This window comes from Mytilus galloprovincialis, chromosome 9 (genome assembly GCF_965363235.1).
Source record: "Mytilus galloprovincialis chromosome 9, xbMytGall1.hap1.1, whole genome shotgun sequence".
Taxonomy (NCBI): domain Eukaryota; kingdom Metazoa; phylum Mollusca; class Bivalvia; order Mytilida; family Mytilidae; genus Mytilus; species Mytilus galloprovincialis.
The window spans coordinates 31,570,938-31,586,351 of record NC_134846.1 but is presented as its reverse complement, the minus strand read 5'-3'; the positions used below and the strand labels follow the sequence as shown (position 1 = coordinate 31,586,351).

Below are 15,414 nucleotides of genomic sequence, written 5' to 3'. Positions count from 1 at the left end.
TGATTTTTATCTTGCTTCAACATCCACTCACAAAACTTTAAGGAACATTTGGTCCTCCAGACTCTTTAACGTCGTACTTTTTTTGGCTTTTTAAGCTTTTCTTATTCGAGCGTCACTGATAAGTCTTTTGTAGACGAAACGCGCGTCTAGCACAAATTCAATATTTCAATCCTTGTATCTATGATGAGTGTATTTACAACCACTAGGTCGATGCCACTGCTGGTGGAGTTTTAATTCGCCAAGGGTATCACCAGCTCAGTAGTCAGCACTTATGTCCTGACATGAATTATCATTGATAAGGTCATAATTATAAATTACTGTTTACAAAACTTTTGAATACTTAAAATACTAAGGCCTTTCTACCTTAGGAATAGAATACCGTAGCTGTATTTGGCAAAGCTTTTAATGCTCTTCAACTTCATTTTGCCCTTTTTAACCTTTTTGGATTCGACTGTCACTGATGAGTCTTTTGTAGACAAAAACGTGTCTGGCGTGATTACAAAATTTAATCCTGGTATCTATGATGAGTTTATTTCCATTAAAATCCGTAGCTTATTGGCAGCGTACAAATGTAAAAACATGTCATCAGATAATTGTTTAAATTATCATTTTAACGTTAACAGTAAGTTCACATTTTTTCAATGGCCATAGCGATTTTTTTCATAGTACTAATGTCTCCGTTTATCAACTTATTGTTCAGTTTATTAATCGAATGTGGCATTCATACCACATCTTCTTATTTATGTTACGATTAAACCTTCATGTGGCATCGTACGTAGTAGAGCTCAACTCAAGAACTCATGCTGGGTTACACCACAGATTTCATAACTGATATTTTCTGTCCCCGCTAGGTTATGCAGCAATGAAGAATAATTTTAAAAGCAGTTGCTCCTGAGTCATAAGAATGTGGTCATGTAAGATTACATATTTTCCTGTTGACAGTTACCATGGTTACTTTTTAAACTGGCACGTTAAAATTCAGATCAGCGTGTCGGTGTAGGTTAAAGTATAGAGATCAGTTTAATTAATTATAGTTACCTTTGACCAGGATTTAGATTGTTTTAATATCATACAGGATATACCAAAAGACAAGTACATCCTGTTATTTTTAATAAAGCGGACTCCAGGATATCACACTTATCGGATATTAATATTGAATACAAACAATGAAGACTCAATTGTAATTAATTCCCTGAATGATATATGCCTTTGCAAAGTCAGGAACATGACTACATCTTGAACGCATGTATTTGCTACCGGAAATAAAATAAAGAAAACAATAAATACAGACCAGTCTTCTTCAGGTCTTGAGTTACATCTAGACTTTGACATTGATGGTCGTTTGAACAAACCCTTACGACAACAGAGATGATCTCAGTTCCCAATTGTGAACCGTCCATTTCTATGTAGTAATATTCCATAGCGCCTGAAAACGGTTTATATATCTCCAAATTGCTGATCGGTAGGAAATATTAAACCAAGTGTTGATATTGAAATTATTCATGCGTAAATTTAAAGGAAGTTATCAGGAGTCGGCTGACCTTTATAGAATATCTGTTTCATAGACATAATCAAATTATCGTTACTGCAATACCGCCCCCTTATTTTTCGATTTTGACATAGCGAATAAAACTTGTCACCGTGTTTAGCAATAAAAAATAAGATACGGCGGGTGCCACATGTCAAGCATGTGGACAAATTTGTTCTAACATTTCCGGAAAACCTGAGATTACCCTAAGTTTTTAATTGCGTTCTAATACTTAGTTGCTCAGTCTTTAGATTTCTATGCGTTTTGCGTGATGTTGTTTGTCCGTTTGTCTGTTTCATTTTTAGCCAACGGAAAGTCAAATTATTTTTGACTGATGAGGACGAATGCCCCTTTGGTATCCTCTATGTTTATTTTCCATTCGTTTCATGCATGTGGTTAAGCTTTTGTTTTTGCCGTTTAATAAGGGACTTTCCGTTTTGAGTTTTCCTTGGGACAATCTTTGTTTACATTTTATATATCTTCTATTTTTTTCTAAACTTTCCTATGTAATAATACATCAAATAGATATAGAAAGATGTGGTATGAGTGTCAGTGAGACAACTCTCCATCCAAGTAACAATATATAAAAATAAACCATTATAAGGTAAGGTACGGTTTTCAACACGGAGCCTAGGCTCACACCGCACAGCAAACTATAAAGGGCCTCAGGAATTACTAGCACAAAACCATTCAAACGGGAAAAACAACGGTCTTATCTATATAAAAAACGAGAAACAAATATTAACCACATAAACAGACGACAACCACTGAACCTCAGATTCCTGACTTAGGACAGGTGCAAACAATTGCAAAAGGATTAAACGTTTTAATGGTACCAAACCTTCCCCCTTTTCTGAAACAGTAGTATAACATCACAACATAAAATGACACACTATAAAATATCAATTGAAATGACTTAAATCAATAAAAAACCTAGTACTGATCCGATAGATTTGGACGTCTTAAATAAACAATCTGAGTTAAAAACCTGAACTTTTGCCACGGCAAAATTAATGTATCGACATAATGTAATACCGTAAATGCAAATAACTGTGAAGCAACAAAATGTTTTTTTTTTTTTAATTTACTTATATTAACTAGTTCGTTGTTTATACAGATAAGATTAATATACAAAGAATGTATTTATGTTTTAAACTGACAATATTTTAACCTCCTATTATTAAAAGGATGGAACCATGATCACTGTATGATTTAGACTTGTTCACATAATAAATACATCCAATTCTTTCTGACTAACTTAAATCTAAAGAACTTTTGTTGTTGAAATAACGACAATGATGAAATAACGACAATGTTGAATAATTTTTTAAATTTCTATGTATACTCCTTTTCAAGATCACAAAGTATCCAACTGGCATGATGCAAACCAAAAATGCCAACTTTCAACATTACACGATGTAAATAACAAGAAAACTTCACTACAAAAAGGACATGCTGCTTGGATACAAACAACTGTACTACTGTCAGACTGGGGATATTTTTTAGGTATGATACAGTGTTTTGAATAGCATACAATTTGTGGGTTGTGATCATGTAATACATTTCTTTTACTTTTCAGTTCGCAATGTTTTCTTAATTCGTTGTTCATGTTGTTGTATATATCTTTTTGTATTTGTTATATCCTCTAACTCTTTTTTTGAAATGTGTACCACACATCTTTGTGAATGTTTGTAACACGCGGTACCGGCATTGCCATATAAGATATAAAACCTCTAATACATTTTTTTTTATAAAGACTAAGTCAGAGCTAGATACATTCCAAGATAAATAAAACCAAATGGTGAAATATAGATCCAAGGTATAACAGCATAGATTTATATCAGTAACTCATTTTTTAAATTAATTTTGTAGGTTGTGTGCCAAAAAGTTTAAACTCCAAAAATATATCAGACATTCAAAAAAGTTTGCAAAGATTGTTTCCAGGGAGCAAGTATCCATACAATGTAAAACATATTTTTGAATGTCTCATTGCTTGTACAAATCGACCTATATACCAATATTTTATTTATGTTGTGAGTATATAATTTAAAATAGTGTGTAACAAATCTAATATTGAAATGCATGTTGTCATAATTAGAATAAAATCTATAGTTTTTTATTTAAAAATATCAATTATGTGTCTTCTTCGTTATCATTAGAATCCTCCCGGTAATATGGATTAATATTCTTCAAAAGACAAATTATTTAGAGATTGAAAGAAAAGATTTTTATTGATTTTACATCAATCCAAAAACTGAAAACAATACAAACAAGGACATTTGAGAAAAGATCATTACTATATTGACAGAAACAGCATTATTTATTAATTCGTTCCCCTTGGAAGTTAATGTAGATACAAAGATGTTTTTAAAAATAGATCATTTCAGAGAAACATCTGTCAGTGTTTAAACCAATTTTATGTATCATGGCAGCCTACAACAACTTGTATTGGAGCTTGTGAGGGAACAGATATATTTTGCACATCTGGAAGTGGTCTGCCCCTGTTTAGATTGCACGATAGTAGGTTACATTGTATAATTTCTTTGAATTCTTTTCACAATTGTCAGGGTACCTAGATGATATTTGGTACATCTCTTATTTAATTATCCTATTGTTTTATTTTTATACTTGCAGCGTATCTGCAATATTTCTGCTTTCAATACATTACGACAGTGCTTTATTCTAAAAAATATTAAAGATAATTCGAACGTGAATAAAACAACTGAAATACAGAGCCAAAACTAAATTTAATATCAGTTGACTCTAGAGTTTAAAGATAACCAGTTATGATGACTAGCTATATATAGACGTTTTTGGCATGTCAATAAAGTTCTTTTGTCAACTTCAGAGTTAAACTACGTTGTTATAAAAACGTATATTGTGAAAATAGAATTACATTTGCGAAATTATTTACCTGAAAAAGTTTCGAAACGTTCTCGATATTTTTATCATTCCTATTTTCAACAGAAATTGTGTAAGAAAAAAAACCCCAGATCATCACAATACCGCTTACACACAAAAAATATCTTCACTCACAGTAATAAATTTTCATCATTTAGAAATATAGATTCCACAACAGCAACATGTGTGTTACGATATTTCTTCACTCGAAACAGTTTATTTTTAATATTTAAAGCGCGAGGCTTGCCGAGCTTTTTAAATAATTGAAATTTAACTGTTGAGAGTGGAGAAATATCGTAATACACGAGTTATAGTGGTGGAATCTGTTTCTCTAATGATTTTTATCCTTCCTTTTCAAAGATTTGAAGAAAGTCAAGTACTTTTTATGTGACGTCATCGTGCATGGTCGCCTTTTCCCATGACGTCACAATAGGAAAATCAAAAAAAAAAAAAAAACAAACTTCGACCAATCATTTGCCGAGAACAGATTGTTCACTAGTGAGGAGAAATATTTTTCTCACACCGATCAAGAAATGTGAAAATTGCACAAAAATTGGATAAAAAACAATACAGAAACAGGTCAAATAGTGGTGATGATTACCGAATGATACATAGTTATAGGCATGTTTCTTGTACAAAAGACTTATCAATGACGTTCTATTAAACAAAGTTAGAAGGCAAAACTAGGACGAATAGCATTAATTTCAACTTTTCCGAACGGTTTTGCCAAATACAGCCGCAGTTTCCTGGTGAAGAAATCAAAAATTTTGAAAAAAATCCAAGTCTATTCCTCAAATCTCATTCTAACCGTTTGTTTCATAGACTATTTCTTTATCACTTGTCATATCTAATTTAAGTATCACTTATTCTTATATTTTAATTAGGCATGACAAACCCTAATACATTTGACTCAAGAACAACTGTTCCAACTGGTCATCAATGCTATTCTTCCAGTGAACAACCGATTCGCAGCTGCAAAGATAGGATGAAGTTTGTGTGTAATACTGCAAGTCGTGAGTATTTTTAGAATCAGGTTGATCTAGATGTATTACTGCAGTGATTAAAATAAATCTCAACATAACAAAAGATAAATCTGCATATTGTGACGTATATCGATACAAGTATAAAGTGATGAATGATATTAGGTATATATTTAGATAAACCTTCATCATTTCGTCATTGTGTAGCTAGTTACATTTGCATTCATACCAAATTTCAAATATTCTTATTGATATTTTGAAATATCTCTTAGGAATTTATTTTTGAAGGTATTTGAAGAAAGCAATTTATAACTATCATTTCTTGCATTTAACACTAGATATCGAATGGACCTTGTTCACCAGCCCAGTAGTCAGCACTTCGGTGTTGACATGAATATCAATTATATGGTCATTTTTATAAATTTTTTGTTTACAAAACTTTTGAATTTTTCGAAAAACTGAGGATTTTCTTACCCCAAGAGTAGATTACCTTAGCCGTATTTGGCCCAACTTTTGGGAATTTTGGGTCCTCAATGCTCTTCAACTTTGTATTTGTTTGGCTTTTTAACTATTTTGATCTGAGCGTCACTGATGTGTCTTATGTAGACGAAACGCACGTCTGGTGTATAAAATTATAATCCTGGTACTTTGATAACTATTTACACCACTGGGTCGATGCCACTGCTGGTGGACGTTTCGTCCCCGAGGGTATCACCAGTCCAGTAGTCAGCACTTCGGTGTTGACATGAATATCAATTATATGGTCATTTTTATAAATTTTCTGTTTACAAAACTTTTGAATTTTTCGAAAAACTAAGGATTTTCTTACCCCAGGAGTAGATTACCTTAGCCGTATTTGGCACAACTTTTGGGAATTTTGGGTCCTCAATGCTCTTCAACTTTGTATTTGTCTGGCTTTTTAACTATTTTGATCTTAGCGTCACTGATGAGTCTTATGTAGACGAAACGCGCGTCTGGCGTATAAAATTATAATCCTGGTACTTTTGATAACTATTTACACCACTGGGTCGATGACACTGCTGATGGACGTTTCGTCCCCGAGGGTATCACCAGCCCAGTAGTAAGCACTTCGGTGTTGACATGAATATCAATTATATGGTCATTTTTATAAATTTTCTGTTTACAAAACTTTTGAATTTTTCGAAAAACTAAGGATTTTCTTACCCCAGGAGTAGATTACCTTAGCCGTATTTGGCACAACTTTTGGGAATTTTGGGTCCTCAATGCTCTTCAATTTGTATTTGTTTGGCTTTTTAACTACTACTGTATTTTGATCTGAGCGTCACTGATGAGTCTTATGTAGACGAAACGCGAGTCTGGCTTATAAAATTATAATCCTGGTACTTTTGATAACTATTCTGTATCTGCTGTGAGTATACGCACAGGAAAAAACATAAAATAAAGATACTAAAGAATTAGTACTAACCTCTAAGTAAAGTATGTATGAACAAAGTAAATTGAAACACAAAAGAAACAAAAGAAAACCCTAAAAAAACATTAAAAGATATAGAACATTAAAAAAGTTGAAAATAAATAAATAAAAACAATTGATTTCAGTACACACGATGCGTGGTGTTGGAATAACATTAATAAGGTAAACTCGAAAACCTAAAAGTTTAGTATTCCAAAATAGTATATGAGTTATAGCAGAAAGAATCTCACGAATGATTAACACAACGTTATTATTAAAAATATGCAGTTAGCTGTTTTTCTTAAATGTTAAGACACAGTTTGAATTTTACCCTAATTATATAAGTAGCCTTCAATCATACCATAATAAAGAAATTTAAAATCTCTCAGACACCATTTAAGATCGTCATGACACATTCCTTGAAATAAATGTATTTTGTGTTGATAAATTGTTTTACATGTTTTATTTGTATGTTCTTCACTAACTCATAAGCACTCCCCTTGACGATTTTTCATTACATAAGTGGTTAATATTTGACTGTTAAAATATATGCTGTATTGTCAACAATTTCACGCTACACACAGTGTATTATAAAACGTCGAACCAGATAAGTCCAGTATTTAACCTATTCAGTGTTTGTCGTTTTCATAAATAAACTCATCATAGAAACCAGGACTAAATTTTGTATAGACGCCAGACGCGCGTTTCGTCTACAAAAAACTCATCAGTGACGCTTGACATCCAAAAAAGTTAAAAAGACCAAATATGAGTTATAATGTATTGTCTTGTTGACATTTTTGGAGCAGATCCTTGATAATCTCAGTAACATTTATTTATTCAATTATGTTCTAGATGGTGTCCATGATCTGTTGCCCATATAGTGAATAGACATGTCTATGGTTAAAGATTTTATGTCGAGCACTTATTAGTTCCTTTGATTGTGATGCTGTCTAGTTGATGTCTATCGTGCGTCTAATTCAATCTACTCGTTGTCAAATCTGGTTCTATAGGGATATGTTACACACAGGTTTATTATTCGATCTTTGTAAATGTTGTACCAATTTCTGTGTTTCAAATATGCATTTTGATATTGTAGATAATGGAACAAATAGCAGTTGGTATGAATCTACACACGAATGTTTTGCACATGCCACTACCTTGATTCAGTTCAGTCCAAACCAAACTGATAGCTTTCCCAAAGGAATATGGCTCAACTATTTTAGGAATATGCAGTTAATACAGAAGTCGGATGAAGTCGTTTACTGTAATTTACTTTAAATTATAATCAGACTGCCGGGATTAAATTTATTTTGATCTGCATGCTCATACATTATTATATACTTGTATTAGTTTTCAAGGATTTCTCATAGCCTTATAAAATAGAAATCATTTGAATATTATTTTTGTTTACAGTCCTTGGATGGTGTAAACTTCCCATTAACACCATACACCATTACACCATACACCATACCCCATTACACCATACACCTTGTACCATTACACCATACACGTTACACCTTTGCCCCATACACCTTACACTTTACACCATACACCATTTCCCATTCTATCTACACGATCCGAAATTACCCATAATGCAATTAACTTTTAAATATTAAGATTTTTATTATGTTTATGCTTACAATCCGAAAAAATGAAATAACCATTGAGATAACAAAAAATTCGTTTGCAACCAATGAAAGGTCGTAGACTATCATTCACACCATTCCCGATCGCACGTTACACAATCACACCATTCCTCACATCATTTCGCCATTCCCCTTACACCATACACCATAGCACCATACACCTTACACCATTGCACCATATGCCATACACAATTACACCATACACGTTGTTTTGGGAAGTTTACACCATCCAAGGGCTGTAAATTTAAGCGCGTAGTCATTTTTATTTATTATTTCCTTGATGTAGAAAAATGTCGTTCAGCGTAACATGACTAATGCCTACTCAATGATTAATATAACATATTTTATTACATTTTGATTGAAATATCACTACATCAACATGTACTGTCCTTTTCAATTTGAATTGCTTTGCGTTAACATTAAGTGAACATTGCCAATGGTACTGACTTTTGATTATATAAAATATAGGTATAACTAGGTCACATATCTGTCTGTATTGTAATTCTATTCAAATGTACTTTCTGTCATTGTTGCAAATTATGTCTCCTTAGTGCCAATGCTATTTTATGTGAAATCCAATCGGAAATAAAGTCGTCAATAAATTGTTGTGTTGTCGGTTTACTGTATTCTCGAAGTAATCGTCATATTTTCTTTATTCATATGAAATAAGATACTGACCCATGCAATTATGTTAATCATTCTCTCTTAATTTATCCTGCTAGATGACGGGAGTATAAGATGTTTGGTAGCAATTCGTCATGAAGAAACAGTCTTAATTAAGATAGTGTATTGTTCTGATTATTATGACGACGCACTCTGCACAATGGAAAATACAGATGGTAAAATATAAATTACTCATTTCAGTACGATTTTTCTAGTTATTTGATTTTTCAAAATCTTAGTTAGTTAAGCGCAAAGTGTCTGTACTTCTCTGCATGTAAAAATACATAAGAGATTAAATAAAATTAACAAGAAATTTACTCGACTAATTTTTACAAATTTAACCGCCTAACAAAAATGCAAAATATCAAATAATAAATTCCACTACAATTAAAATAACAATTACAATAATAATAATAATTTCTGCCATTTTAAATTAAAACAATTGTTCAGAACCTTTGTTTTAAACTTGTGTAGTCAGCACTTCGGTGACAAATCTATGTGTAGTTCATTTTTTATTCGTATATCAGTTTTTGTTGAAGTTTCTTTGGACTTGTATATTAATAAATCTTTAATATACAAGTACCTGCCTATTTTTATGAATTTCCTTATCCTACTGTCAACGTTTTTGGCTTAGAATGTCGTTTATTTCAACAGCTTGTTTGTCAAAAATGAAAACAATTTCCACTATAATTTTCATTTTATTTTCTGATGTATTTTTACCGGCTGAATTAACATGTGAAACTTTAAAAAAATTGATTCCGCAATTGATTCCAGACACTTGGACTTAAGATTAAAGACGAACCGAACCACCAATGATCTTTGAATTTGCATTGGTTGGTTTAAGGTGTAATACCACCATTGATTTTCCCCTATTAGTCTTTGTTAAATTTGCACTTTTAAAAAAAATGTGCAGAATTTATCTTTGTTTCAAATAAAGAAATACTTGGCATCAGTAAAGTTTTATAGTGTTCAGTACTATAGAAAAGATTTCACATAACATTTCAGTGCATATAAGAAAATAACCATCATTGGAAGTTAACCAATCAAATGTCTCCCCTTATTGTATATGTGTACAAGGTTTAGTTACCATGTAACCTCAAGAGTACACAATTTTCTATAGAAATCCCAAATAAAAAATAAGGGTGTTTCGAAATACCCAAGACATATGTTTATGACACAGAAATGTTTTTACTGCAACAAAATGTAGGATTAATTACATACAACTGTCAAATTCAAGGGAATATTTTTTTAGACCTACTTTCGTATACAACCGGATGTGACGTACCATGATTTGGTGGTATTACACCCAAAGAAGACATTATTGTTCAATAAACTGAATGTAACTTTTTTCCTTTGTTATACTTTCAATCATTTCTGTCAAGTTTTGACATAATCAGTTCAAAAGTTTGAGAAAAATCTAGTATAATGAAAGACGACATCTACAGCGATTCGAGCAAAATTTCTTCGACAAATCCAAACCAAGCCGCATCAAGATAGAATAAAGTCTGGACCAATAAATGATCGAATATCTATCTTATCTGCCTACAAGCAGTTAAATATGATACACAAGATGATTTTAGGAATATAAATACCACTAATGGACCTCTTTGTCTTCTTTGTAAGGTCTCTTTTGGTCTATTTATACCTCTTATTTCCTCAAATTTCAACTTTTCAGGCCAATAAATAAAAATAATGGGGTAACTTTCACTCATTTGTGTTAGAAATGTTATAAGAAATAAGTAATTGAAGCATTTTAGCAGAATGAACAATCCATATAAAAGTTCATTGTCTCCAAGGAGGTTTCAATAAGTCCTTACGTAAAAATTAAATTTACGCCGTATTCCAGGCAGCAACATAAAAGGCTTCTCTTTTAGTGAATAATTTGTCGTTACAGCATTAAAAATTAACTTCATGTACTTAGAACTATATATTTATTTAAGTATTTTCTAGGATAATGTTCTATCATAGCAGAATATAAGAAATAAGGAAAAAAAGCCCCCCCCCCCCCCCCCTCAAAAAAAAAAAGAACTATCAAATGAATATTCATGGTAGAGTCCTATTTCAAGACAATTTTCTCATAAAATGTGTTTTGGAGACTCGATCCACTCAGAATATTTCATTTTTTGTAATATTACACTTAAATAGCAAGAAATTTTAACACATGAGACTACTCACAAGGCCAAAGGTGCATGTACAGCTTCCCATATTAGGTGTACATGTAATACCACCATTGATTTTCCCCTATTAGTCTTTGTTAAATTTGCACTTTTCAAAAAGATGTGCAGAATTTATCTTTGTTTCAAATAAAGAAATACTTGGCATCAGTAAAGTTTTATCCTGTCCAGTACTATAGAAAACATTTCACATAACATTTCATTGCATATAAGAAAATAACCATCATTGGAAGTTAACCAATCAAATGTCTCTCCTTATTTTATCTGTGTACAAGGTTATGTCACCATGTAACCTCAAGATTACGAAATTTTCTATAGAAATCCCAAATAAAAAATAATGGTGATTTGAAATACCCAAGACATATGTTTATGACACAGAAATGTTTTTACTGCAACAAAATGTAGGATTAATTACCTACAACTGTCAAATTCAAGGGAATATTTTTTTAGACCTACTTTCGTATACAACCGGATGTGGCGTACCATGATTTGGTGGTATTACACCTTAAACGTAATCTGAATATCATTGCCTGCTTTTTTTAAGCTTGAAATATTGCAAAAAAAAATTAAATCCTGCAGGAACTAGTATAAAATCACTGGTAACTAGAAATTTCACATTTGCAATGATATTGTTCATTCTTATATCATTATCTGATATGATGTTCAATTCCTATCAATATTTTACTACAATACCCATAAATATCTTACCAATATGAAATTTGTTACCCTTCTTTTCAGCGGTTTTTAATGGGAACATAATTTTTAAGAAATAAAAGCAGGTATTGTTGTGACTGTTTGTCCCGACTCTTTTATTAATTTGATAATTGTATTATTTTCGTGATTTTTAATAATTATTTAAATTGTCTAACTGTATCGATATAGATTTCTTTTTTTATATTATATAGGTATATTTAAAGCAATATCCACTACAAAAGAAAATACATATGCAGTAACAGTCTATGAGAATGATTTTGACAAGACATCATCATCGATGATCAGTTATACACAAACAGATAGCGCTGTTGAACATCAAAGTAAGATTACTTGATTTTTCTAAATTTGCTATGGTGAACGCATTCTGACATAACTGCTTATTTCTGATCATAATTTGATTCCGGTAGCTGAACATGCTTAATATTCATGAACCAAATGTTGCTTACCCGTTGTCCCATTTAGAAGACAAACTGCATAGTTTTAATTTTACATTGATGTCATTGTTTACTTGAACATGTTAAACAAATCAACAAATTGCAGAAATGAAAATTTTGATGAACGAGAAATATATTTACACCATTTTGAGCTAAAATGTATTTGTTCATGAATTTGCATTTAAAATTGAGAATTTATGTGTTATTTCGGGTCCTCAAATTGCTCATTGTAAAATGCTGAACGATGAACTATAAGTGTTTGTTCTCTTGTGGAGAGTTGTCACATGGGCAAGCATACCACATCTTTTTTATTGTAATTATTAAAAAATTTCCGAAAACCCGGGGTTATTTTTAGAAGCAGTTGTATTTTGAACGGTCTCTTTTAGTGTAAAATCTTTAAGAATGGTTAAAAATTCGCATGAAGAAAGGTGATTAATGTAAACTTTAGATATACCTGCCTCTACGAAGTTAAACGAAAGTTAACAATTGGTTGTCCATGCATGTGTTTGCATTAAAACATTGAGGCATACAGTTGTTATTTTCAGTAACAGTTGTCTTTCAAACAATCGCTTTTTGTTGCAAGACTTTCAACATTGATTGAAAATTGGCATGTAGAAAGATGATAATGACTTTAAGCTAAGGAAGCTGAGGGAATTAAAAAAAAAAACACATGTTTTATAGATACATTGTAGTGATTTTGAACTAGAACATTCTTGACCACACTTTTTAGTGAAACATATAGTGAATAAGGGGAATATTAATTTAATGATACAATAAGCCTCATGGACCTGTAACTTATGAAAATTCAAAACCTATTTGCATGTGAGTTGTCGTGGTAAAATTCCAGGAAGATTGTTGTTTGCAGTGGTCTTTAAATACTTATAAACAACCTTAGCCTAAGTAATAATTATGTCATAAACCTACACGAACAATTATTCCTTTTCAGATTTAACTGAAATTCATATAATAAATATCTTCCTTCTTGGAGGACTTCTTCTCGTTTTGATTGCAGTTTTATGGTAAGTTTAACTTTTGTACGCAAACGCATATCTGCTTCATAGCTACTAAAAATTTACGAGGCCAGGTTATTCAATATGTAATTGATTATACTAATCGAATAAAAAAGAATCACATACACTATACGCAATAGAAGTTATTACATTCATCACAAATTATGCGCAAACTGCACATGCATATATTTATCCCAGAAATGTTAAAACTAAGCTAAAAAGCTAAGGGAAGAAACATATGCCGTACTTTTAGTCTGGAAGAATATGATTTATGAATAAATTGTCACTAGATGACACTAGCTTTTTATAAGAATCTGAAAGTAATCTTACAATTTAGATCAGTACTTGGGTCTTTTTTCATTAGTGCTCTAGTTTCGGATCTTTGTGTCGTCCGTCCGCTTCTGCTGATAAACTATTCATACTTCATATCTAAATTATTATCAAAACAAATGAAAATCATACATGGTATGGCTTGGATGTCAATATATGTTTTTTTGGAAAAACAGTTGAAGTAGTACATTACACATGTTATAATACGCTAAATAAGTATTTAAAAAAACCACGTAGTGCATGTGTATATAAAAGCCTATATCATTAAACACAGTTTGTAAAATCGTAAAACAAATACAGACAAAAATATGACGAAAACAAGAACGCCGAAAAGGCAATCACTGGACCAGTCTCCAACACAGAACACTGATTTTGTTCATCAATACAAAATCGACCAAACAGAGGGGGAACTCAATAACTTCGTAGTGTTTACAGTTGTGCAAATAACCAATGGTGGAGCAATTGCACCTCTTTTTTTTTCTAATATAAACACAGTTTTTTCAATTCTATAGGAGGGCATATCTAAAATTCCGAGTTAGATGTTATGAACATGCTACTGAACTTGCATCGAATCAAAGAACAACAGAGCAACCAGATTCTACTGTTGATGACCTTGACGGCAGTGAAACATTTGAAGTACATTACAGTGTCATAAATGATTCGAGTTACATGTAAATAGTTGTTAACCAAATTTATGCATATACTTATTAAAAGAAAAACCCTCCCTGTCCGTCCGTCTGTCATTCTTTACTTCCGTCATACATATACATGTAGATACAAAAGTTTATCTTATTTGACAAACTTACTTATAATTCGCCGTTTCAGTATCTAATGCATCCTGGGTAATATTTCCAAAAGAGTTCATCAAAACGTTGTGATTGTTTTACAACGTGATAAACAATGGAAATGCAACCAATGACGTAACTTTATTTTGATTTTGGTGTACGAACAATGAGATTACCAAGAGTCATTTAGATTGTGAAAAGGCGAATTATTAAGTTAAATATGGAATATAATGTTACAATCATAAAAAAGATAGCCTAGAGTGTGAGCAAGCAAATTGTTAGAATTTAGTTAGTCCTAAAAGTGACAGGTTTTGGACTCAAACCATTCATTTTTGCATTATTAAGCATTTGGGTTACCTTATTATTCAGCAAAACTTCTCCCTCAGTTTGAAAGGTACAACTTGTGTTCAGGTAGTGTATAAGTTAGATACTAAATGTTTGATTTTATGAAGATCTACTTTACTTTAGAGGTTGTTGAACTATTTTTTCTCTATAATATACACTGTGTTTTCAAGCTTGCTACAGTTTTTAAGCTTGGACGTCTATAATATGCTGAAAAAGTATTTGCTCATACCTAAAATCAAAGCATATAAGCCGGATTTTGATTTTCTTACAATTGTACAGAAATAATAGAAGGCTAAACATTGTAATTTAAGTGAAATTGTTCATACAGAATGCATGGTGCGTCCAGTCAATTCATCTTACAGTTTGTAAAACAAAAACCTATATATATGCATGTATTTAGGATATTCTGAAATATATGTCAAAAGTTTACAATTTATCAAAATAAAAAGTTTCAGAAATTTCCAAATTCAGA

The 15,414-nt window shown here is 31.6% G+C and overlaps 1 protein-coding gene across 1 annotated transcript; it reads left to right on the top strand.

Moving 5' to 3' along the window:
• The first annotated feature begins 2,882 nt into the window (after positions 1-2,882).
• LOC143044806 (uncharacterized) lies at positions 2,883-14,542 on the top strand. The gene is made up of 9 exons (XM_076216972.1): positions 2,883-3,034; positions 3,401-3,561; positions 3,916-4,048; positions 5,314-5,442; positions 7,938-8,105; positions 9,210-9,326; positions 12,230-12,358; positions 13,419-13,491; positions 14,325-14,542. Exons 4-9 carry the CDS (start codon positions 5,316-5,318, stop codon positions 14,485-14,487), a joined length of 777 nt encoding a protein of 258 aa, XP_076073087.1. The 5' UTR covers positions 2,883-3,034; positions 3,401-3,561; positions 3,916-4,048; positions 5,314-5,315; the 3' UTR covers positions 14,488-14,542.
• Positions 14,543-15,414: the final 872 nt, after the last annotated feature.